The 26,826-nt window shown below is 43.5% G+C and overlaps 2 protein-coding genes across 2 annotated transcripts in view; both read right to left on the reverse strand.

The window, feature by feature from the left end:
- Positions 1-1,293: 1,293 nt before the first annotated feature.
- On the reverse strand, positions 1,294-7,623 carry ARMH2 (armadillo like helical domain containing 2). The gene is made up of 2 exons (XM_090037680.1): positions 7,422-7,623; positions 1,294-1,739 (listed from the first exon to the last, which is right to left on the reverse strand). Exons 1-2 carry the CDS (start codon positions 7,621-7,623, stop codon positions 1,294-1,296), a joined length of 648 nt encoding a protein of 215 aa, XP_089893806.1.
- A 2,317-nt stretch (positions 7,624-9,940) lies between these two features.
- RIPOR2 (RHO family interacting cell polarization regulator 2) overlaps positions 9,941-26,826 on the reverse strand; it is a 91,248-nt gene continuing 74,362 nt past the window's right edge. Inside the window, exons 16-22 of the mRNA XM_090039498.1 lie at positions 24,390-24,525; positions 22,749-22,910; positions 21,180-21,338; positions 20,056-20,258; positions 16,527-16,610; positions 13,624-13,714; positions 9,941-11,489 (exon numbers count right to left, since the gene is read on the reverse strand). Of these exons, the coding sequence (XP_089895624.1) occupies positions 11,389-11,489; positions 13,624-13,714; positions 16,527-16,610; positions 20,056-20,258; positions 21,180-21,338; positions 22,749-22,910; positions 24,390-24,525 (936 nt within the window). The 3' untranslated portion in view covers positions 9,941-11,388. The remainder of the gene's footprint in view (positions 11,490-13,623; positions 13,715-16,526; positions 16,611-20,055; positions 20,259-21,179; positions 21,339-22,748; positions 22,911-24,389; positions 24,526-26,826) is intronic.

Raw genomic sequence — 26,826 nt, forward strand, 5'->3', positions numbered from 1 at the left:
TGCTAATTAATGCACCCCAGCAGCCTCCATGTCTCATGTATTCAGCATTCCCTCTCTTCAAAATGGCGGTGGGGGCTCTTCAAAGCTCATCAAATGAGCATTAGTTAAAGCACCCCTTCTGCCATTTTGAAGCACAGGATGTTGAATACACAAGACGCTGCAGGAGTTTTAACAAGAACACACGTGCCACCAGAGAATGCATAAAGATGCCTTATGAGATTTAAAGAGGGTCTGAAATCTGCTGAGCTTAGCACATGCCTAACTCTAAAATGTAGTCTTGCAGTATTTCATGTGAAACGGTTGTTGAATAAAATACATAAACAGTCCTTGAAGCGGGAACTGGACTCCAAACACTCCCTTTCCTGGTAAGTACTCTAATCTATAGCTTGAAAGTTGCATAGTCTTGCTCCCATTCTGTGGCCCAGTGACTCTTGAATGTGTCCCCATCCCCCCCAAACATCTTGTAATTTGGTGGGTAGGACCCTTTCCGAGGAAATGACAGCTGTGGGTTGGAATCCCCTCAGATAGCCAAGGGACTTAAGCTTAGGGCTTCCAATCCTGGATGAGTTCTCTAACCACAGTGGCCACTGATGCAGGTCACCATATGCTACACATGCTCTGAGAGCCTGCCAGATTGAACCCTTCAAGCAAGATAGGTGGAGGAATATCTAGCTTGTGGATCTTGGAGGTGGTTCTGAGAAGGGTCCTTGGCTACTCAGTAATGCCAAGACTTGGGCAGTTCTGGGCACGTGCAGAAGCAGAACTTTCGGCATTTGGGGAACTTTGATGTGGAAAAAAAAATGTTTCCAGACTTCAGGTTCCTTTTAGGTTTGACAGCAGGTAAGCAGAGGTTTGGAGGATGGCAATTTTGGCCATAGGTGTGTAAGTTGTTTGTTCTTTTGCACCTTTATTTATATGCATATCCATAAAACCTGGGTGCTCTGTAAATCAGAACCTCTGATTCTCAAGACCACGGTCTAATTCTAAGGGCGAATTTCTATCTTCACTATAAATCTTTGCCCCAAGGTACAAGATCAAGGTAAGGCTGGCAACTGTAAAGTTTCTTGAGCCTGCATATAGTGCAGGATAGGTTTGGCTGAGAGAAGGCTTAATATTTATGTACCTAGATAGGTAATTAGGCCAGGTTAGTTTTTAATTCCCAACTAGTTTTTTGGACATGGGGAAAAGAAAAAATGGCATTCAGTTTAACATTCTGAATTTTTTATTATGCCTTGTAAATGATTATGTCAATTAGCTTCAGATTATAACAGTTTTCAAGAGAGTTGATACATTTTAAGTATTGGAGATATTTTGAGACTTCTGAAACCCTAGAAGGGAGGATAATAATTCTGCATAATTACATGGCCAACTAGACCAGTCCAAGCTAGCCAGGAGTTCCAGCTTATTTTCTAGCATTTCGCCTCCCTTTTCACGAAGTATTTTAATGTAAGGGATATTGTTGTAACACATGACAGTCAGGAAGTAACAGGTCCAGGATTTAACCAAGATGCCCTCTGGTTTATCTGAAGAGAAATCTTTGTCTTCATCAAGGCAGGCAAGAAGAGCATCAGTGAGATTTAAGTCTTTTGCTTTGTTTTGGTTGTTGTAATTTATGTAGCAGATACCAGACAGTCCTTGCAGCACTAGGATCTTCACTTTGGCTGAAATATCCGGCAGCAGCAAGATATCACATAGGTCCTGAATATACTCTGAAGCATATGTTCCAGCATTTGGCTCACCTGTAATTGAAGGCAGTTTATAGATGTTTCACTTTCTAGGTTTAATCCAGACTATAGCTGTTAACTATATACACATGGATGTCAAAATTAAAATTGGCTCCAGTCTGAATTAACTAATTCTTGTTGAACGAGGATTAAAGTCAATGCAGACTAGGGCAATCTGAATTAGTCAATTTAAACTCTATTAATTTACATGTATATACAGCAATTGATTTTAGGAAAAACAGACCATAGCTGTTAACTATATACACATGGATGTCAAAATTAAAATTGGCTCCAGTCTGAATTAACTAATTCTTGTTGAACGAGGATTAAAGTCAATGCAGACTAGGGCAATCTGAATTAGTCAATTTAACCTCTATTAATTTACATGTATATACAGCAATTGATTTTAGGAAAAACAGACCATAGCTGTTAACTATATACACATGGATGTCAAAATTAAAATTGGCTCCAGTCTGAATTAACTAATTCTTGTTGAACGAGGATTAAAGTCAATGCAGACTAGGGCAATCTGAATTAGTCAATTTAAACTCTATTAATTTACATGTATATACAGCAATTGATTTTAGGAAAAACAGACCTTAGGAACTCAGATAAGAAGTTAAGCATTGTAAATATCAGTCCTGGCAAGGGAAACTCAATTGCACTTTTTCAGAACAACAGAGGCTATCAAGCACCAAGTAACACCTTTACGAAGTCAAAATGTGCCAACAATACCTCATCCTGCTAGGTATCAGGTCATTTACAGGTTATGGAACAGCACTTTAGCTAACTGCAACAATGTAGCAGTGCTTACCCAGGCTTATTATCCCCTCCTAGTTACTTGCAACCTCTGTTAAGGGGCCGTCAAATGTATAGACTGTATAACCAGTGCCCCTGCCATGATGGTCAATGATCAGCCTGCCAGCTTGCAAGGGAAAACCCACAGTTTCCTCCTGTAAAGAGGGAAATCCATGTTTTTCTGCAGCCAGTGGAAAACCTGGATCTTTGGTAAACATGCATGCCCCTAGGGCAAGCTGGGAAATTCAGTTCTACCAGCAAAATACTGGACATTTGTTCATATGTCAAAAAACCTCAAAGGCGGAGATCAGAGGACCCCAAATGAGGACACATCCGGGAAAACCCAGATGTATGGTAACCCTGATCTAATCTAACCCCCTGCTCAACTAGATCATCCCAGACAAAGCTTTGTCTAGCCAGGTCTCAAAAACCTCCAGGGATGGAGATTCCACCACCTCTCTGGGTAGTCTGTTGCAGTGCTTTACTACCCTCCTCATGAGAGAGTTTTTCTAATATCTAACCTAAACTTCTCTTGCTGCAACTTGAGAGCATTGCTTCTTGTTCTGTCATTTGCCATCATAAAGAACAGCATTATGTCTGTGTATATACACAACAGCATCACGTTGTTCGTTTCATGACTAATATAATATTTATAGTTATAATAGGCATGTATCTAATTCCTATACATATTGTAGGATGTTTGTAGGTTGTGTATTAAGTGTATATGGAACTACTTGATTTCCCAGGGACAGTCATATAAAGCAACATTCCTTAGGACAGGAACTGAGAAACAATTTGACCACCGGTCAGAGCACAGAAAGAACTTAGGTTGGCAGAATAAATTGCCTAGTGCTGGGATCTGGCCTGATTTTCAAAAATTCAGGCAAACTGTTGTACACCTAACTATGCCAGCTGACTGATTCCTCTGACATTGCTCAGAGCTATAAGCTAGTCTTTCACTGAAATATCCCATTACTTTCATAGAACTGAGGCCCATCTGCTGCTATGCTGGGCCCTAGCACTTCTAACTTAAAATGCCTATGATCTGATAAGGATGAGATTTTGAGTGTTTTAGACTTCAGTGTTGCCATATGGAGACTTAGATCTCCCTCAGATGCCAGACATTTCAACAGGAATCCTCCGCACATGGACTCAGTGCGGAGCTGGTAGACAATTATTTTCTCTAAACTGGAAAGAAAGGCATCTAAAAGTGTGATCGTTTATGGGCTTATTTACTGGCAAATAAGGCAAGTCAAAAATGAGAGTTTAAACATAACTCCCCAGGCTATGCAAGTGGTAACACCCAAGGATGTGTATAATATGGTAATGACTGCTTCTTGGAGGAGCTATTTGGAATCACTCAGCATTTGGCACTGGGCTGCCTACACCTGGCACGTGGTGGTGTTATGCGCTATTGCCTGTTGTGCAGACTGCACGCAAATAAATATGTCAACCAGCCATTTCTGCAAGGAGGATGCTGTGCACATTTGTTTGCTGCTCTTTGAGGGTCATCTGAGATTTTTTTTTTTAGAACTAGATTTGAAGTGGAGAGCAGACGGCTTGAGAACCTGCTGAGCCGTCCCGCTGCTCACATTCTGTTGTTCTTCAGTCAGATCCTGACTGTATTTTCTTGTATAGAAAATATTTATCCCACATTATTACTTTCTCTGTTTATTTAATGCAATGGCAAAGTACAGTTTAACAAAGGCTACTTGTGCCCTGAGGGAGACTCAAGTTTTTGGCCCCAGCATGAATACTGAGATGGCACTTTGTGCTCTGAGTCTGAGTGATTTCTAAAATGAGATATACTAATGGGAGGTAGTAGTGCCCTTTCCACCTTTCCCACCATCCCACTTTGCCTGCAGCACAATCAAAGTAGTTCCACTGAATAATAACAGTGGTAGTCACAGTTCTGGGATCCTATCCCAGCTGCCTATTCCGCACACCACCTCTGCTAGCCATGTAATCTGGAACAGAGGCTGGCTGGAAGAGCAACAGTATTGACCCATTAGTCGTTCTCATCAAGGGAAGGTGTGCAGGTAAGGGAGATGCAGGATACCTTCCATAACCCACAGCTGTTATACTTGGCGCTACTATGCTCTACTTCAGTTACGCAGTCAAAACTTTGAATGCATCTACTCTCAGATCTTTGCGCTGGCAGAACCTGTAACAGCCGGCTGGTTGGAACAGAAGTTGTAGCGAAGATGATTCAAAGGGTGACACTAGGAAGCTCCATGTGCTTGGAGATTTTCAGAATTGCTCAAAGCATGTGCTGTACCTCACGGCTGCAAGCAGCAGCACAGAGCGCACAGCACTTCCAATCAAGATCCAAGTTTTTGCAATCCAGATGGAGTCCCTTTACAACCCATCTCTGCTGAGCAGACTACAGCTGTTTCTACACTAGGCTGTCTTTGCTGCTGGAACTCAAGGGTAGTGGGAGCAATCCTGCCAAAGGATCACAGTGCTCACTGCAGGGCAAGTTATCCAATAAGTTTCTAAGCTGCTTCTAGGACCTGAGCTAACGTGTTTAAAGCCAGCCCAGGTACCTCTACGTTACTCAATGACAGAGACAGGCAAAGTCTGGCCTGCCGGCTGGATCCAGTGCACCGTGGACTCCATTTACCAGCTGCCCCTGCGCATGGCTGGGGGTCGGCCTGCATGGCGACCCCAGCTACACCTGTACTGTGGGAGACCAGGCCCAGCCATGCTGTCAGGGCTTGTGGCCAAGCAGGGCAGGGGGCAGCTCCGCAGCTACTTGGATCTTGCAATGGGGGCAGCTTGCTCTGGAGCCAGGGTAGGGCTGCCATCTGTAGCCTGCATGCCCGGAGCAGGGGCATGCAAGCAGGGGATTGCAGTTCTGTCACTGCTGCAAGGAACCAGTGCAGAACTGCAATCCCCTGCCTGCACACCCCTGCGCGGAGTGTGCAGGCTACAGGTCGCAGCCCTGCCCTGGCTCCCGAGCAAGCTGCCCCTATTGCAAGATCCCAGTGGCTCCAGAGCAGCCCCTGCCCTGCTCTGCCACATGTCCTGCGGGTGGCTGGGGCTGGTCTCCATGGCAACCCCAGCCTTGTGCTATCACAACACAGGTGCAGCTGGGTCTCCCCAGCCATGCCTGTAGGGGCTGCTGGGAAATGGAGTCCGGCTGCCGGCCAGATCGGCCATTTTGCCCACCCCTGCTGTGTGATTTTTACGCTCCCTCTCTCCTTTCCTCACAAGGGGGGAAAACATAACAGTAGTTAGCAACAGCTTATCAAATGTGGTGAGAACACCCTGCTAAAACTAAGCTACAAGAAAAAATTAGGATATGTTGATAAAAAAACACTATTTCAGCTCCTTTCTAGCTATGCTTTTCTTGACAATTTCATCCCTATCAAGTCTTCCCAGTTGTTCCTGGACAGTATTCATCCATTGGCTGTAGCAGTGATACCTTTGCTAAGACCACTGCTCGCAACCATGTTGCACACTTGTTCACATAGAGCTTCCTGGAAGTTCACCAGCCTCTTTCTGCGCATTGTCCCTCTTACAACTCCTGTTCCAGCCTTCAGGTGCCTTTCCGAGTGTTGGTTCTTTAAATCTGACAGAGCCAAGCAGCTGCAGCTCTAAAGTGGCCATTTTGTAACTGGTAGCTGTTGACTGCTTCTTTCTTCTCCCTGCTGGTGAGTACCTATCTTGTTACTTCTATATGTCTTGTTATTTCTGTAGCACTTTGACTTTTGGGGGGGTTTTTTTCCCTTTCATTGCTGTGGAGATGGCATGTGGGATGAAATAGATTAAGTTCTACCCTGCAACTCTGGCAGGACACAGTATGAACATGCTTTAGTGTAGTTTCATAAGCAGGACACCAATGCATCCTTTTCCCCTGAGGGGCAGATGGCCACAGATTGGTTCCCTGTGACTTTACATTTAATTTTGTTGGCTGAGCATTGCCCCCATGTTGACTACTATAGTTTTGTAACAGTTTTGTTGGCAAGCTAGTTAGAACAGTAGGACAGAAAAAACCTAAGAAGGACAAAAAAAAAGAGAGTAGTCCCAGGCAGGGCAGACTACACAGAGATAAATAGTCCCAGTGAGGACAGAGTGAACTCCAAGGAAGCACAGGGGGAACTGGAGTAGCACAATAAAGACTCTTTGAAGCCAGAGCTGTCTGCTATGCTGTTTGGGTTGTCAGCACTCTGACCTCCCACCTTCTTTGAAGAAACAAATTCCCTTCTTCCTGGCAGCTGAGCAAAGAAGGAGCATTCTGACATGTCGGTGCTGTGGATCTCTTGGAAAGCCAGGGTCTCAAACCAGAGACTTAGCATCAAGAGTCCTCCTCCAGCAGAGCTTCTGCTGAAAGGGTGTAATCTACCACAGCATGATCTTGCATCAGGCAGTTGGATAAAAAGTAGATGTATTGCTAGCCCCAACTATTACTATACTGGGTTCAAACCAAACCCAAATGATAAATGTTGATTTATTTGCTTTTGGCCTTGAAGGCTTTCTTTCAAGCTTTCTTCTATAACCATAAGGGCTAGAAACCTATCTTTGTTTAACTGGAAACTGAGATTCTCATGCAATTGCACAAATCCTTGAGATAAAAAGCTCAACTAAAAAAGAGTTACAACACTGAACTTCAAAGTGGAATTTAGTCTACGTCCTACATACTTGTACATTATAATTTAAAACTTATCAGTGTCCCAAGCTTCAGTTACTTTTGGAGCTAATAGCCTGATTCTGCCCCGTTGAAATTGATGAAAATTTTCTTACTGGCTTTACTGAGAACAGGTTTGGGGCTTATACACTGCTTTCAGGTGTCGTATGTGGGAGACTAGTTTTACCGTGCTTATGAAATTCTGGCTTAAACTATCCTGGAACAGCAAAGAAGAATTACAATTTCAATGCCCTTGCTTTTGCTGGTACCTGTGTATGCTAGCAGTCCGATGCTAGCTGCTGCTTTGGCTCTCTGCTCCATGGGCAGCTCTGTACTTCTCAGCTGAGTGCCATATACTATAATATTTGGCCTGTGAAAAACACTGTCAGCTGAATCATCAGGCTTATCCTCCTCAGAAGAGTAAAGGGACTTAATGAAGGTTTCATAACAACCTTTGAGTTTCTTAAACATACTTCGGCTTCCTCCTCAAAGCCTTCCTTAATAATGCAGAAATCTGTATTCTCTGTATTTTAAACAGAAAGTAACTGGAAAGCCAAAGTATTATTTCTAATTTTGAAGGAAACTGTTTAAGTGTTAGTAACTAAGCAATACTTCGGAATACAGTTAATTGGTAGAATGAAAAATGGAATTGGGCCTCTGTTGCAATATGGAATCTAATGACACCATAAGAGATCTATTTTAGCACATCAGTATTCTATACTCTCACTTCCTGTAATGCATGATTACCTCCATGTATCTGAAAGCAGAGGACTTCTCTTCTTTTAAAAGACCAGGTGCTGTGAGGAACAGTTCTGCTCTGGGAAATGTGGACTGGTAGGCTCACTTTAGGACAGTGAGGGAAGGAACAACAGAACATAGGACTGGAAAGGACTACCTGGGCTGCCAAGTCCCAGGCACCACATTATATCACGCTTTCATAAACCGATCAAGGTCCCTTTTGACAACCAATAGAAGCCATACAGACTCCTCTCAGGTTTTCAAAATCATAGATTCGTATTTTAAAAAGATTGTAGGGAAGATGGTGTCTTTGACTTTGCAGAAGTCAAAGTAATACCAGCCACTCAATGATTTTTCCTGTCCCTTCCCTCCCTGACAACAAGGCCCTAGTTTCATTTAAAAAAAAATCTATAGGCCTTAATTAAATCTAGCCTGAAGTTTGTGGGTGGGTGGGTAATGGAGACTAGCAATATAGAGTACCAGCTCCACCTATCTCTGGGGTTGGCTAACCATCTTCCTCCACCTCTTTGTTGTTTTCCCCTCATTTGGGTATGTATTTTGAGCTTCACTGATTAAAACAATATGCTAGTTGAACTTCCCCTGGCCCATTGAGAGCTAGAAACTACTGAACCAGTCAACCACCCAAGGACCAATGATACTAGAAGCAAGCAAGTATCCTGCAGTTGCTCAGTCCAGTTGCATGAAGCTGTAGTATTGCATATCTGTCCAGGCTTTCAGGTGACACATTTATATTAGTGTAAAAATGCCACGGACAGATGACGCAAACTCTTAACCCAGGGTAACATTACACCCAATCAAATGGAAAATTACACTTGAAATAATCACAGGTAAATCTATGAGTCTGTCTATCTGCAGTTAATCCCAAGGTAGTCATTTCCTCAAGGCAAGCAAGCTATTACCTTTTTCCCTAGCATACAGTGGTGATGAAGCACCATAATAGCTGCCTTTTGACATGCAGTTATTCAAGGATGAGCTTCATGTTTGTCTGTCTTATACCTTGGTGTAATTTACCTTGGTGTAATATGCATTTATTTGTCAGTCTGCTCCAGTGATACTCAGTCACCATGCCGTGGCACCTTGAGATCCTTTCAAGGGGTGCCACACAATGTTAGGACTGTTAAGTGTATAAACATGATTCATAGTAAAAACCCAGGGATTTCAAATAGGAATCTATAGTGTTAAAAAAATGAGTGAAAACTAAGTTCTGGCATTTTCTAAGGAGTACCCTGGGTCTAGAAAAGTTGAGAACCATTAGATGTACTTGAAAGATGCTTGCTATAGTATTGGTGGTGCTTTGTCTAGTACCATCAATAGTAAAAACCTAGAGCTCTAAGACAGTACTAAAAACTACAACTCACTGACATGATGCTGAAAAGGAGTTGTCTATCTCTATGTTGATTGTAAAGTTAACATGATGAAACTTTGAGAAGAGAGAGGTAGTTAGCTGTGTTAGTCTGAAGTCAGGCAGGGAGCAGGATAGAGGTGCAACTTAAGAAAGCTTACACATTTCTAATTCATTTTCTTTATAAGGTGCACTTCTACCCTGCCTTCCGCATCATTAAACTTTTGTCATTGAGGCAACATGTGACAAAACAGAGGTGCTATCACCCCTTCCTTTGAGGGTATTATGAAGTATCTTTGTGACCATGTATCAGTGATCCTTGCCTGTTAGGCTCTGGCATTTATACTCCATAATATTCATAATATCTGTTTCTTGGAAGAGAGTTGCCACAAGGACTAAACTACTGCTTTAACTGCATTAGGGGTTTACCCCAGTTCCAGCTGCCAGAAGCTAGCCCCAGGTGAGGGGCATTCCTGTATGCTCTGATTTCTGTATCTCTACCCAAAGGAGTTTTGTCCTGAGGCAGCTACAGTCATCAGTGGTGAGTTTCAGGGCCCAGTTCCTAGTACAGATACATATTCTCAGGTGGTATGGAGAAACCTGGACCACTGATAGAAACATGCATCCAAAATATAAAACTGTGTTTTAGTATTTCAAAAATATTCTTTATTATAACTTAAATGTGACAGGCAATATGAGTACAAATAACACAAAACTAAATGGCAAAAAAATAAGCAAAAGTCAGTACAAAAGAACACCATGGCAGAATCGGGTCATGCAATAGATATGATATAAAAACCATAACATGGTTATCTCACCTTTGATAAAAAGGGATTATTTCCTCTGGTAAACAAGTAAACATTTAAAACTGTACAAATGTAACAATCAAAAGGAAGAAATATATATTTATAAATATACAGATATATGTACATTATTGTAACATTCACAGTCAAAAACTGTCTGCCAGTGTATTTGGCGCGCAAGGTTTCTTTTTGAAGTGAATTCTCGGTAACCTTTCTCTTAGATAAGTCTATCAAAATATGGATGCTTTAATTGACATCTAAATAGTATTTAATATAAAATGAATTGCTGCACAGGAACACCCTTCTCTTAAAATTGCACTCACCTCTTTTTCTGTTAACTTAAAGTCTGTAATCAACAGCTTGAAGTATCCTGTCTCTTATGAAATGGGTAGAAAATGTATTTATTTCACACTACATTTATTGTAGCCTCAAGTTCCTTTTTCGTATGCTGTTCTTTATGATGGAACTACACTATAGCAAGCTGCCATCCACTAGTCGGCATGTGTGAAACCCACTCCTTATTGTTACCTAGGGAACAAAACCAACTTGAGGGATTTATGCAATTAATTGTACTATATTAGCCTTTCCTTGGTTTGAAAAATGAGCTGTTAACCTTCCATTTATTTCTACAAAACCTACGTAATAGATTGATAGCACAAGTAAATCCCTGGATTAATGGTGGTTCATTACTTGAGGGCGAGAGGGAGGAAATAAAAGATCAGCAGAGACATTTAATGGAAATAGCTGAAGTGACATCCCCTGGGGCTTACGTCATGCTGTTTCTGGAGGCAAGGCTTGATTTGAAGAAACTCATTCTATATTTCACTATTAAAACAGAACTGAGTAGCTGAGTGGTGTGTTAGGGGGACACTACAAGGCATCAGACACTTAGCTTAGTATGCAGAGAGCAGTGCTCTAGAGTTCTACTTGGGTGGCCTCCCACTTCTCCTTTTTAGATACAGCATCAGATTCCAAACTTTTACAACAACTTCAGCGAAAAAAAGTACAAAGTCCTGTGAAATGTATCCAGATGCTGATTTCTAAAAACTCATACCAGTTTGCTGAGGCTCATTATTCACTCTGAAGCAGCATTATTCTTCAGCACATATCCATTCTGTTGCAAGCTATGGCAAAGAGCCAAGAGGAACTCAGGAGCTGCATTTTGCATGTTTTTTTTTTCTTTAAAAATCTAAGCTGCTGCATTTCAGGACAGTTTTATAACATGCTTCAAAAGTTGGATTATATTTTTACTGGTAGTTTAAATTACAGCACCACCCTGGTGAATTAAGCCAGTCTTTTTCACTGGAAAATGGTAGGCGGGTTATCTTGCACCTAAAAGGCTGTGGCAGCTTCAGTCCCACGATGGCCTCCAACTTTAACAAATTCCCGAGGGAATTTATCCAGCTGTTCATATTCCAGCCGCCCATCTTCACCTGAGCACAAAAATAGTAAAGCATACATAAATTGTTGCTTCCTCTGCATGCACAACATTTAGCAAATAAGATTTCTTCTTGTTAGGGAGAATTACTTTATTGCTTACTTTTTTTCCTCCAGGACTTTTAATTTAATAGATCCAAATTTGGAAATACATTCAGGAAAACAGAATGCTGCTGTGAATGTTCAAACTATTCCTCAAAACCTTTTACTCTGTGTCACTGGGGTGCTGAGTAGTCACCACTTTGGTCACTTGCAAGACTATAATAAAACATCATCATCTACTTTTTTCATTCTCTGTTTCTCAAAAAGGCTGCCTTCTAGCTGATTCTTTTGCATCATATAAAAGCTTTCATAAGGCATTTTTGCAGGATATAGATTGAAGGGGAAAGGTATGGAGGATAAGGTGATTTTTTAAAATTTGCTTGTCCAGACAAGTGTGACAAATTCACTGATTGTGTAATAAGAATTGGAACATAAGTGCCATCAAACCAATGGTCCATGTAGCCCAGTATGTCTCTGACAGTGGTGGGAGTGAGTACTTTATAGGGAGAGCATTGAGCTGGGGTATTTAATTCTATATGATGTAGCATAAAAGCATCTAGAGCAGGGGTGAGCAAAATATGGCCTATCGGCCACATCTGACCCACCAAGGGTTTTTGTCTGGCCTGCAGCAGATCCCTCAGTCCCACCCAGTCCAGGTGCAGCGGCGGGGGCAGCCCAGGCCATGGCACATGTGGCTGGTCCCAGGTGTGCAGCAGGGCTGGAGCAGCCTGGCACTCAGACTCGCTTCCCGGCAGCCCCAGCAGTGGTGGCTCCTTCCAGCTGCCACCATTGCTGGTCCCAGCTCCACTGCCTGGGCACCCCAGCTTGTCTGCCCCAAATTCACCACCGGGGGTGGGATCCACACAGACAGAGCATGGTCAGGCAGATGGAATGGGGCTGCAGGCAGGTGGGGAGTGGTGTCTGGGACCTCGATGGGCAAGCAGGGCCGTAATCATGGGGTGGGATTGCAGGGTGGTAACAGAGCAGGTGCCAGGACCTGCAATCCATTACCTGCACATCCCTGTCATGGGTGCTGGTTATATGGGCAGGAGCATGAAGGGAGCAGATCACAGCTCTGTCTCAGGCCCCAGCCCTGCACTGTCATCACCTCATGATCCCAGCCTTGGCCCCAGCCCTGACCCATTCCCACATGCCACTCCCCACCCTCCCACAGCCCTATTCTACCCCATCCTGCTGCCTGGCCAAAGCAGAGCCACTTAGGGAGTTTTGGTGAGCTGTTTGAGGGGCAGAGGCGGGCTGTGTTGACCTGGCCCTCAACAGCTCACCAAAACTCCCAAAGTGGCTTTCAAGCCCAAATAAAGTAATTGCCCACTCCTGATCTAGAGCTTAGAAAAGGGTACTTAAAACAGATAGGGCAGGGGCAGATTTGGTAAATTAAAAGTGTTTCTTGACTCTGAGAGCAGATCTATACTAAGGTTTATGAATTTATTGTTTGTTTTTTAATCACTTTAAAACATGTACGGGGTTACAGATAGGATGGAGTCTTTGCTGCAAAATTGAACCAGGTGTGGTTTGTGATCACGTGCTGCTGTTTGTACAGCTGTATTGCTAAGCAGTCTGTGTGCCACCGAGAGGTTTGCCTATGAAAGAAATAAGAGCAAGCAGTATTTTTTCTGTGTTTTGCTAGCATTTGTTTTTCATGTGTAATTTCTTTGAACATGAATATAGCATTTGGCCTAATGTCTCAAGTGTGCCTTTGGGAATTGAATAGGGTCACATAATGTATTCTTTTCCACTAACGAGTCTTGGCTAACATTTTGCTCCAAGTAATGGAATAGTTTATAGAATGTTTAGTATTTGTGTCCAGGTCGGCATCAAGGGATTTCTGCTTGGGCCAACTCATTCTCAATCATTTTTATATTCTTTTCTCTCCATCCCAGTTTTGTGGGATTTTTTTTTTTTCTTCTCTTTGGTCCTTTTTATTGGGTTATTTTACTGTATTAGTTGTTGGAGAGTCTTGGTTCAGTTCTATTGTGATTTATTGTCTTAAATTTTGTGCATCTTCTTGGGTACCCATAATGGACACTTTGTAAGACAATTTTAAAAAATAGAGAGCAGGCAACTCACCAAGAGAGAGCAGAGTTTCGGATGCTATTTTTCTGATCTCTTCATCCTCAGACTGGCAGAGTGTGGTTAGCATTTTAATACTTTCAGTAGCCTAGAAAACATAAAAAGAAGCTGCATTAACCTTACCAGTTATCCTGTGTTTTCATTCCACATTCTTTTGTGGTTATATATACATTATCTTCTCCACATCCCTCTTCCCATTCTACACACACAGGCACACTGATTTCTGTTTGAATACTTCCCTGAATAGAAAAAAGCTATACCAGCACAATAATTTTTTTGCCTACTTTAGGGTTTTTGCTGGAAAGCTGTATAGGTTAGGAGTGTGTGTGAGGGTGCGGGGTAGAGTTTGATGTTTTAACCAAAATACTTATGCTGTGACAACTCGTGCAACTCAGTCAAACTCAGCTGGTAAGCTTTTTGGAGATAGAACAAGGAGTAACTTTGTTCTACAGCAGTAATATCACAGCTTTGGCAATGTAGCCTCTGTGGCGTGTCCTTACCTAGAGAGGGAAAAGAACTGCACCATCAGGTTTCAGTGCCGGTAGAGGCAGAATTTTACTTGGATAGGTGCATCTATGTTACTGGCACAACTATATTGTTTAGGAGCCATGCCTCATGTACGACTGACAGAAACCTGTGGTATAGACTTGGTCGTAAAGTCTGGGATTATGTTTTTTGGGTTTTTTTTTTTAATTTGATGTCATTTTCCCTCAAATAATTGTTTGTTCTCTGTAGGTTCCTGTACTACCTTACCACTATAGTATCTGAGTGCCTTCCAGGAGTCTATTATACAACATAACTGACACATTAGACTAATCCTCTTATCTCCTCCCTAGAGAAGAACAGCAGGAAAACCCAGCCAAGCAGATGCACCTTGGGTAAAGGTGGGTAGAGAGGTCAGCTGAGGTTATTTTGGGGTATGTATGCTATACTTTTGTTTGTGAATACAACTATTTTTCCTTTCATGTATTCAGGTTGGATTAATAGTTTATTTTGCTTAGTAGGAGACAGAGGGCATTGACAGAAGATACATTTTTTTCCATGACAAGACCCCTGAAAGTGCTCTAAAGCAGTAATATAACAAATGTTGATGGCTGCAGAGCACTTTCAAAATGGCTGATCATGCAAAAACTTAACCATCATCTGATGAAATACCAGATAGCAGCTCTCAAAGGCAGAGTACAGGTGTACTGGTGCCTGCGTACAGGTTCCTTGCGAGGGTTAATTTTGCACGATTCTGCCCTCATCCCATGTGGCTTTGTAAGCTGGACTGGAGCTGTCAGAGAGAGGAGACAGAACACCTGTCTGTGGAGAGCCATTGAGGCAGTGGGGGTGGGGGGTGCTCTGTTTCCCTTCCCCACCCCAGTTCCAGGCACAGCACCCTCTGCTGTTGTCAAGTTGCCTGGACAGGGAACAGGGGTGGGGAAGGGAGTCTCTCCTGCCATGCAGGCTCAGCTTTGCTCCCATCAAGACCACAGCAGGGGTAGTTGGGGGGGCACACATGACGGGGGGGTGGGGCTCTCTCTTCCCCTCTCCTTCTCCAGCTGTTGCTGACAGTTGCCAGCTGGCAGTGGGGTGGGGAGGGGCAGGACTGGGGAAAGCCATGGTCTGGGGACTGGGAAAAGTCATGAGCACCCCCATCCGTAGGCCTGAGCTGGTCCAGCCAGACTCTGAGCACAGCACCCCCCTCCCCCAAAAGGCAAACACCTCTTGGGTGCAATGGTGCTCTAACTCATGGTGCTTTGTGTAGGGCACCATAAGTTACAATGCCTTCCTGACAGGCAGTGCCTTCCCTGCCCTTGTGTACATGACCAGAGGGTATCTTTTAAGACCAGTAACACAGGGTTTCTTGGCATCAGAGCACAAATAAATAGATGCATAAAAACAAATTAGTACCATCATGGAAACTGATTGCTTTAGAAACCAAGATTCTAACTCCCGGAAGCAGCTGTAGCGATCACAACAATCGGCCGCCGCTCCCTGTCGGTGGGACTAGGGCAGCACCAGTTGCCCATGGTAGTGGTTCCCAGCCTTCTTAGAGTTAGGGCATTCCTCCCCCAAATTTTGAATTTGGCAGTGCCCCAGTTGAGAGCCACTGTTGTGCTGCCTCAGCCTACATCAGGGGTTCTTAACCAGGTGTTGCTGTAGTTGGGCTGTTCTGGGTTTCTTGCCTGGGGCTGGTAGATCAGCCTGAGCTGGGGTTAGGATTAGAGAATAGGAAAAGTTTAGAGCTGTTTTTCTGCTTGAGATCATTGGGATTCTTGGAGTTCTATTTAGGACACAGGCAGGTGGGGCAGTCCGTGCTTGTAGGAGAAGGGGTAGATTTTGGGGCCCCTCACCTAGTGTTGGGGCCGGAAAATCTCCCAGTAGTAGAGTCAGGCTCCAGAGGTGCTTTGGTACCTGGGGATATCTTAGTGATAGGGTTTGGGGGCTTTTCAAGTTGTTTCCCCATGATGCCCCAGTTCAGAACCACCGTTCTAACGAGTCTGTCAACACACCACTGGTATTGTGGCAGCAAATGCTGTATAAGTCTCTTGTGGTTGCTGTTTGTCTCTTTGTAGTTTGTGCATCTCTGCTCAGCCAGGTCTACTGTAAAAGAATCTTTTATTTTATTTTTTTTAAACTTCCCTGAGGGAGTAAAGTACAGGACCACAGCTGATTCAGACTAGATATCAGGAGGCACTACTTCACTGTCAGGGCGGCTAGGATCTGGAACCAACTTCCAGGAGAAGTGGTGCTGGCTCCTACCCTGGGGGTCTTTAAGAGGAGGCTAGACGAACACCTTGATGGGGTCGTTTGACCCCAGTACTCTTTCCTGCCGCGGCAGGGGGTCGGACTTGATCTGCTCAGGTCCCTTCCGACCCTACCAACTATGAAACTATGATTTCCCTGGTTTTTACCTTGAGGCATTTCAGTGCCATGCAAGCTGCCTTCTGGAGATGGAGACTCGGCTGGGTTAATGCTTCACAATAATACATCAAGGCCTGGAAAACAGAGAGAAGAGAACAGTAATGAAGATGTCTGCAGTAGTGTGCAACAGAAAAGTGGAAGCCACATATGCAGCTGTGTACTTCTGAATGGAGAAAACCGATATACCTAACAATGTGAATCTAAAACTGAAATAGCAAAATTGTCATTTACTAGGGATGGAATAGCTACGAGTCCAGTAATAGGATAGGTTGGCTCTAATCCAACACTGGTCAGTTGCTGTAGTCCTTTCCTATTTTTTGTGGAAAAAGCTAGCGGTCTGAGTCCAGCCTCCCAGGAAGGCCCACACACATTAAAGCAATTGCCATTAACTGGAAGGCAGTCCCTACAAAAGGGGCCATGGAGAGCAAGCTGCATTCTTCTTCTCCAGGTGTACCCTCTAGGACAGGCATTGGCAACCTTTTTCCTACCCCAAGCTGCTGCTTATGATCCAGCTCCCTACTGAAGGCTCAGCCCTCCCAGTCCTCAGCAGATGCTGTGAAGGGAATACATAGAAAAAGGCAGGCATGAGGACTCTTGGGATGTCTCCTCTTCTGCTCTGCCTGGAGCGTGCTGCTGATTCCATGAGCTGCTGTGGGCTGGATCCAGTCTCTTCACAGGCCAGATCCTGCTCATGGACAGTAGGTTGCTGACCCCTGCTCTAAGATGGTAATGACTTTGCATAACACCTGCCTGAGACTGAGCCAGAATGCAGAGGCATTGAAAGTGACTCCTACAAACCCAGCCCATCTGCTACATGAATTTACTGCTCCTTTGTAGAGAGATGCCCTTTACTGCTGAGCAAACAGTAGTCAATGTTAGCAGCAAATCTCAGCATCAGACTGCTGCACAATGATTTCCAGGGTGCTTTCATACAGGCACCAATGTTGCAAACCAGACATGAATTCAGCAAGTTTGCAATAGGAGAAGGGGACATTCATTTCAAGCAGAGGGTGGGGACAGATAGCACAGGGATACTGAGCAACTGGAAGGGAAAGAGAAATGGAGACAGGATGAACAAAGGAGATTAATTTTGACACCTGGAACTTTTGGATATGTCTATACCTCAGAAGCGCTGTCCCCTGGGTATAATCCAGATCACTTGAACACCCCAGAGTCCTAAGTGTGGTGCCAAGGGCATCACCCCACCTCAGGACATCAACACCATCTCATTTCTAGGACTGAAGCAAGAACTGATGGGTGGAATTTATTTCCCCAAAAGCATAACTAAGCATTCTGCCACCACAGTGTAGTTGTATCCTTTGTCTTACCACCTTCTTCATTCCTGCATTTTTCCTCCTCCTAGTCTACCCCTCTTCTCAGAGTGGGGCAGTCAGCTTTCAATGGGGCAGTGGCTGAGAGCGCCAGAGATATTGAGGAGAGGGAAACAAGTGCAAGGTACAGGTACAAGTCAGTCATCTCCCCCTCCCTTTTTTCCTGCTTTCTTAATTCACTTGTTTACTGCAATCCTATCTGTTGCAGTTACAAAGCCTTAATCTTAAATCTTATGTTTTATTTAAAATCACATCTTTGATCTAAATTCTTTTGATCCCTCTCACTGAAAACTGTGAAGCTGGCTCTTGGTTGCTCATCAGCAGTTCCACTCTTATAGGAATCAGGATGACTGCTAAGATCTTACCACCTTCCAAGCTAAAAGTTTTACACCCTTCTCTTTGCACAAGCTTCTTCCCAGTAGCAGTGCTTGAGTGATGGTTTAGCAAGAGTATATTGAAGATAAACCCCAGAAACAACTCACCTCATTCCCCCTATATAATTCTGATATATGGTATATGGCAGGAGCATACAATGCAAAACCAAACAGCTAAACAACTTCTGTTGGTGCCCAGAATATTAACATGGTATTTGTTCTCGAAACAGAACTGAACAACTACAGAAATATTTGGTACACCTCTTCAGACTATAACAGACTTCTCCTGCAGGTTGGCTGATCTCCTCCAAAGAGCTTTAAACTAGGCTCAACGGTGGTTGATGTGAACCCAGGGTTGAAAAGCCACAAACAAGGCACCGTACCTAATCAGGTAAGTACTAAGGGGAACATGCACCATCAAGGCAAAGGGACACCAAGAGCACCCACTGGGGGGCTAAAAAGTTTTTTAACAAATGCCAGGAGTATGGGGAACAAGCAGGAGGAACTCACTCTCCTGCTTGTTAGCACGCAGTATGACCTGGTCGGCTTAACTGAAACATGGTGGGATTCTACGCATGACTGGGTGGTAGGCATTGAGGGGTACAGGTAATATAGATGATACAGAGTGGGGAGAAAAGGCGGGGGTGTAGCTCTGTATGTTAAGGAGCAGTACACATCTTCCGTCATCAAGGCAGGAGTGGAGGAGGGGAATACTGAGACATTGTGGGTCAGGATCTGGGGGGGGCCAAGGGAGAAGGACTTGGTAGTGGGGGTCTACTACAGACCTCCTCACCAGGATGATGAGCTAGACGAGGTATTCTCCAAGCAGCTTTCAGGTGCTATACAAGCAAGGGAGGCAGTGGTCATGGGGGACCTAAATTACCTGGATATCAGCTGGGAGGAACAGGCGGCCAAAACAAGCCTCTCAAGGAGGTTCTTGCACTGTGTGCAGGACCTCCACCTAACCCAGAAGTGTCCAGTCCCACCAGGGGTAGTACCCTGCTAGATCTGGTCCTAGCAACAGGGGCTGATCTCGTGGGGGACCTGCGGGTACACAGTAACCTGGGTGATGGTGATCACCACTTGGTAGTGTTCACTATCCAATGAAGGGTAACAAAAATATCCAGCGATACTAGAGTTTTAGACTTCAGAAGGGCCAACTTTACTAAACTTAGGAATCTAGTTAGTGAGGTGGCCGAACTCAATAGCACTAGGCTAATGGGGGTCTGAGGGATTGGAAGTTTCTCAAGGGAGTGATCCTTCTAGCACAAAAGGAGTCTATCCCCTTATGCAGAAAAGGGGCTAAGGGGATAAAAAAGTCCCCTTGGCTGAACAGGGAGCTTCAGGAAAGACTGGGGCCAAAGAAAGAGATATATAGGCAATGGAAGCAGGGGATGTGCTGTTTCCCAGCGTGCCTCAGGGAGTAACTAGTAATAATGAGTGCAAACTAGTGGAGAGTAGATTTAGGTTAGACTTTAGAAAGACTTTTTTTTACAATAAGGGTGGCCAGAGTCTGGAATGGGCTTCCAAGAGAGGTGGTGCTGTCAACCAACTTGGAGGTTTTCAAGAAGAGGCTTGACAATCACCTGGCTGGGGTCATCTGACCTCGGCCCTCTTTCCTGCCAGGGGCAGGGGGTTGGACATGATGATCCATTGGGTCCCTTCCAACTCTACAATCTATGAATCTATGAAACTTTGTGGAGTTATTTTGCCTACATGGCCATTAAAGACCTACAGACAGAGAAGTGAACAGGCTTATATAAGTCCCTGATACCATAAGTGGTTTTCACTATTAGGTAAGGGCTGTCACTCACCTTCTCTCTGAAGTGCCTGTTTTCTGCTGTAGTTGACAGGAGCAGTGTCACAGCCTCACTGATTTCATTTTTGTTTTCAATCAGAAGTAAAGCCAAAGCCCTTAGCACTTCCTGCTGAGGTGGAAGGTTGCTAGAGGTTATTTCAGCAATATTTTGCTTCAGTTTTCCATTTTTTAACGACTGTAGCATCTGAACCACTGCAGCTAGAATGCACAGGAAAGAAATGTCAATATTCTTTTTTTGCTCATTTATCTTCCTTATAGTTTATGCTGTGTCTTCCCACTTACAGTAACTGTCCCTGCTTACTGGCCCAAAGGTTAGGGGCAAAACTTCCTGCTTTGGTATATGCCAGCATTGCATATACCATTTGGGTAGTGTCTGGCCTCCCAAGAAGCAGTTTCCAGGAACAGACATGGGTTCATGAGGGATGTGTGACATGGGATGTTGGGGATCTTATTGCCATTCCTGAGGTGGGAGCCTGGTCATCAACTGCAGCTGGAACATTTCAGAAGTTTGGAGTTGCTTTTATTCAAGCAAGTAAAACTAAGCATACTAGGCAGATGAACTACTTGATTTCAATGTGTGTATTTTCCTTTGGCACTTTCCATTTCTAACTTGGTGGGACTCTTGAATAGAGCATGTACTGGATATTGATATTGGATAATACTGCATACTGACAATGTATGGGCCTAGACATGTTATAAGATTGCTGCTTTTTTTGTTCCTGAGGGCAAAAGTCTAAGCGCACTGGCTTCAGCCAGGCTCTTGCGATTAGAGTCTCCTGTGCAACCTTCTCCAGAGACCAGTGGAAAGGAAGGCATTGTTTTACCTTGCTTTGAGGCAGCTCTTCTCCTTTATTGTCTGTTGATTCCCATCTTAGTGCAAGTTTTTCCTATCTAGCTTTATGTCAACAGTTTCCACTGACAGCCACTGCTAATGTACCTGCCTGAGCCATTTTCCTTCATCTATTCAGTCAGTCACATTCAACATCCAACACACTTGCTTCTTTTCATTCCCTGTCTTTCTGGAAAACCAGCCTAAGACCTAAACTGTTCTGTGCTCTGCTCCAAAGGACATTGATGTATTTTTCTCTTAGCAACCAGACATAAGATACAGTATTCTACCTTCTTTTGCAAGCTGTAGCAAATAGCTTCCCAGGTCATTAGCACTGTTGCTGGTAAAATAATGGTAATACTGAAAGACGGTTATAATTTCTGACGGCAGGCTGGAGGGGAGGATTGGTTCTGTTCGGTCCAGGATCTGAGACACCAGGGTTCTAAATACTACGTTCAGCAGAAAAGACAAAACAGTATTATCAAAGATGTGTTAACAAGAACAAAACTTCAGGCAGACAGAGCACTGCAGTTAACTTCTACTTTCCTTTGGTGTATTGAACTCGCTTTTTTCCCTCCCAAAACCAGACACCTTCCAAGATTTCTAACATCCTCTAAGAGCAAAACTTCCTTTTCCCGTCTGGGCCTGACCACTATATTTGAGCTCCTTATGATCATTGATTCTTTCATCACCAATCATATAAGGTAGGAAAGACCTGCAGCCAGGTGACAAACATCAGGCAGAGTCTATGGGTTGTTCTAGACCAGTGGTACTCAACCTTTTTTGTACCAGGACCCATTTGTAAACACTGATGGCCAGTACTGACTGAGTTCCCCTCTGACCCTGACGTTCTGCTCCCCACCCTCCAGGCCCCAGCCCTGCTATTTTTTGGAGGTAGGTGTGTGGATGAGGTGGGGTGGGGTGTGAGGGGCCCCCAGGAGCTCCTTGCAGGCTGGAACTCTGTCAGCCTGCAAGTGGAAAGCCACAGTTTCCCCCTTTAAAGAAGAATCCTTTTTTAAAGTTTGTTCATGAGCCTTCAATATTTTCTGGCAACCATGGGTTGAGAAACACTGTTCTAGGGCACAGTTATGTCTGTGGCAAAGCTGGGAATTGAACCCAGGTCTCTCAAGTCCAGTGTAGTGCCTTTCTCTCTTCTTCAGCTGACATATAGCCTCAGTGATCAAAGAACCAAGTGCTGTGTCCTGCTTACACCTCTGTAGTATAGCAATAGTCAATGAGGTCACCCAGGGGCAGGATATGGCTTTGTCTATTTGATGTTCATGTGCAGAGCTTCTGCTGACCTCAGTGAACATCTCAACGGCAGGACAGGCGACAGAAAGAGCCATGCTACTCGGGAGATTTGCAGTGCTGATCAGAGAGAGACATTTTGGGCAGAGGTTGGTCTAATGTATTCTAGACTCCAAAGTAAGTCATTGGGGTTTTGCACAGAGGCTGGGGGTAATGGTAGAGCAGGTTGAAAGTAGTGTATCTCCACTGTGGGACCAGGTTGCCTGGCTTTTCATCAGTCTTTAAGGTAGAGGTAGGGGTCCTCAGCAGCAGAAGTGATTATGAAAGGATTCTGTGACTTTAGGAAGTTTGAAAACCATGGCTCTAAACCCATTCATTTTTTAGATTCAATATTTTGAACCTTTTTTTTTCTTTCAAATTTCACATTTAAGGCATTCACTGAGATAAGATGTTTGTACTACAGCCCAGCCAACTTCCTGGGACCTGAAGTGTAACAGGGGGAGAGCAAAACACAGCTTCAGAGGATGGACATTTACAAATGCCCATTGCAAAAAGTGATTCTACAGGATTGACCTTGAGTTGTTCGGAGACTTAGTTTTGGCAGACTATACCTGTTTCTGCAAGTCCTGGGCACTCTTCATTCACAGCAGTAGCAAAATTGATATCCAACTGTTTTATCATCTTATCAGCGGAGGTATGATACAACCCTATGGGACCAGTGCATTTAGTCCAGAAGGACAGCAAGGATAGCTTGTTATGAAATTCTGGAATTGCTAGAGAGGAAAAGCAAAACAGATGAATAAAAGCACAGAATGATATTGTAATGCTGCTGTGGAAAAAAGAGAAAGGTAGAGGAATGTTTAAAACATCCCATCTCACTGGTAGCCATGATGACTGAGTAAGTTCCCCCTCAAACAGCATTTGATGAAGTAAGTTCACTGCTTATAAAAACTTCTGCTATACATCTCAGATGTAGTTAGTCTATGATACAAATCTACCCTGCATTCTGCATGACTTCAGACTAACATGGCTCACTACCTCTCTCTAGGTTTCCCCATATCATCAACCTCACAATGGGAGCATCTACATGTACTGATTTAGTGTGCATTAGCCTAAGTTAATGCACGTTAAGGATGCATGTCTACATGTGCACACCTTTAATCCGCATTAAAAATGTCAAATTTAGGTTTGAATAGTTAAAGTGCATTAGCAAATGTGTAGATGCATTAAAGCGCATTAATGCGGTGTGTGTTGACTGACTCAGGATTAACTTTAGTCCCACATCAGTCCACACACAGCATTAATGAGCTTTAACACCTGCAGTATAGACATGTGCCTAAACCCGCTTAATGCGCATTAAGCTAATGCACATTAAATTTAGCTGTGCTTAAATGCACGTGTAAATGTGCCCAGTATGCAGGAGTTGCCAACTGCTTAAGATCATAATGTGCTGCTCTTACTTCTCAGACCAAAAATCCAAATGATATCAAAAGCAAACTCACTAATCTGGTACTTGAAACTGGATAATAGTTATTTAATTGCCATTAAGTCCCAGAGGAAAGCAAAGTTCCAGTCGTAACATAGGACTTGGGTGTTAGGTACTCCTGAATTTGAATCTTTGATCTGGCATAGCCTTTGGCCGTGGGCAAGTCACTTGATTGCTGGCTGATTTTTCCTGATCCATAAAATCATACTCAAATCGCCTGTAGTACAAGGGTCTTGTGAAATGAATAAATGGATGTAAAATATGTTGAAGATATGATAAATCTGCTGTTATTCCATAATAATTGAGAGCAAACTTCAAGCAAATGTTTCAGAGCTTGTGTCATGCCTCTGATACTATAACCCAGAGATCTGCTAAAGAGTTTAACTCTCTCAAGATAGAGGTGGGGAAACGATGCCATACTTTGCTCCTTTGACTGGGTTCTTGATCACTGCAGCCATTTGCTTGTGTGTGTTGGTGTGGGGAGAGAGAGGGAGCAGAGGAAAAGAAATGCATCTTCCTCAGTATCGTACCCCAGCTTATGGTAAGCTCTCTGGACATCTTGATTGATATTATCTATAGATAGATGGATAGCTATTCATACCCATGTAGTTCCTTGTGGTTGCAGTGTCTGTTAGCAAGTTTGTCAGTCTACACTGGAATTTACTGTACTGCCAAATGACTCTTTAGGGTGACTTACTTGCACATGTGCATACACCTGTATGCAAAGCTCCAATCTCAAACCACAAACCTCTATATTGCTTCTTACCTTCAGTGATGGAGTTGATGTTTCCCAGATTTTCGCTACTGATCTCTGCTATGTTCTCCATCACAAGGATCTGCCTGGACAGCTTGTCCAGGAGGCTTCTTGCTATGAATGGAGCTTTACTGGAGAACACAATTTGCTAAAAGCAGCAAAAAAAAAAAAAGCATGGGATGGTGTTACTGAACTACAACACTCTGAAGAATTTTCATCTTGCTGAAATCCTCTGATCTGAATCCATCTAGTTGAGCAAATGTACTGATAAATTCATTGAACCATGCCTCCTTAATATCGGATGTTCTTTTGTTTCTTATCTATGACCTGGCTTATCATCTATGGGCCAATTTTTGTGCCTGATGCCTACATTAAATGCCTAAATCTAGAACCAGAGACCAGAGTAATCATTTAAATAAAGAAGTGCTAATTTAGGCACCTTGCTTTTCATAAAGGCCTTATCTACAGGGTAAGCTTCCTATGCCAGACAGCTGTGCCCTCAAGTGCAGCAACCTACCAAACTCGAAGCAGCAGCGAAAAACCTGCACAGTAGGCAAGCTAACTAGCACTGCTGAGTCACACAGCCACTTAGCCTGTTTCCATGCCTGCAGTGCCTCATGGTGTTGTTTCCAGCTCAGGGAGCAAGCTGCAGGAAGCAGTGCAGTGTGCCTGAGGGCACTGCTGCCTAGTACGGCAAGTTCGCCGTGTATGCATGGCTATAGATGATCAAAATCTATGGATCTGAAAGCCAAAAAGGAACATTAATCTGATCTCCACTACACATTAATACAATCACTCCTGTACTGAGCCCTAAATACCTTCCTTACTCTACCTCTACTTGGTAGGGATTTGAGCATCATCACTCCAGATGCTGGAATCAGGACTTGCTTTCCATTGTTTCTGTGGGATCTTGGAAATGTATGTTAATGGTATGAGACCAAAGAGCAAAATGCAAGAAAGAGGCTCTAAAATGTTTTGAAATGACAGGAAAGCACTGCTCTATAAATGAGTTATGGATTCTCTGAGAGACAAAATCCTGTGATACATTACAGTGACTGGGACTCAGTGACTGAGCATGTCACTGAGAGCATGTCACCAAAAAAAGTTGCTTTTTTCCAGTATTTAAAGCACTTTATTGCCGTGACTTAACAGGGCTTTACAGCATTTAAAAAATGGGTACAGTGCTTTAAATTTAACAATTTTAACCCTTGTTAAATGAAATATTAAATTTGAAGTGCTGTACAGGCAGTCCTCGGACTTACGACATAAGATGCAGTTTTTAGGAACCAATTAAGTTGAAACGTTGTAACTCAGAACCAATTTTCTCATAAGAAACAATGTTATAAATGGGGGATTGGTTCCTGAACCAAGGCCCAATACCCTATTTTCACCTAAAATACCCCAGAATTTTGTATTTGATCAATTATACATGAGTAATATAGCTACATGAATGTATTTATATTGTAAATAACAATCATGTTGATTTGAAAGGACTTCTTTGAGGCGACTTTGCTGGACTTTTTGAAGGGCTCTTGGTTGGATTTTTTGAAGGGTTCTTGGCTGGGGTCTTCTCAGGAGCCTTGGCTGCAGGTTTTGCTGGAGTCTTGTCTGCTTTCTTAAAGAAAGTGTCCAAGGAAGTTTGGACAGGTGTTCTCCAGGGACATGAGCAATGCAGCGAACTTGTTCGCTGGCATGGCATTGCATCGCATCGGATCAAGCGTTGTAAGTTGAAACTGACGTCATGAAGTTGAAACAGGGTGTCAATTTCTGAATGTTGTAACTCAAACCATTATAAGTCAAGGACTGCCTGTATTTTACAGCACTTTAGCAACCTGCAGTGCTTTAAATAACTTCTGTATACTGGTCAAATTCCTGACTAGTGAAAAAGCCCTAAGAGGCTGCAGAGCGCCTCCTAGCCTGGAAAGTGCAGGGGGGTTCAGAGCCCCCCACACCACTGTACTTCTGTCATGTTTAAGAGCGCTGTAACTTTATAGTGCTATAAAAATGCTCTAAATTTCAGTGATGTAAAATATGCACAGAGCACTTGTATACATACCCTGAAGGCATATGAGTCAGTGCTGACAGATGCTGCTTGTTTGATTTCTCGGACTGATTCATTGACTGACTCTGGTGCAATGCAGTATGTTCTGTGGTGTTGGTGCCCAGAGCATAAAACAAATGTAACATTTCACATGGCATCCCTGCCTATCACATAAAATCTGAATTATTTCACACACACAACACCCCTGGACTTTTCAGCATCACGGATACTTGGTTGCCAGTGATTTTCTTGGCTGGCAGTGGTCTGGGATTTAGCTAGTGTGAATGGTAAGTCAGTGGGCTTTTCATTTTACCACAAAAAAATCTGAGTTCATAAGATGACCTGGGTCTTGTGGCTGCCTTGTGTGTGAATTCCAGCTGAGGTCAGTGGAGCTTCAAACATGGAGCA

This window comes from Crocodylus siamensis, chromosome 3 (genome assembly GCF_052110815.1).
Source record: "Crocodylus siamensis isolate JL-2025a chromosome 3, ASM5211081v1, whole genome shotgun sequence".
NCBI lineage: Eukaryota > Metazoa > Chordata > Crocodylia > Crocodylidae > Crocodylus > Crocodylus siamensis.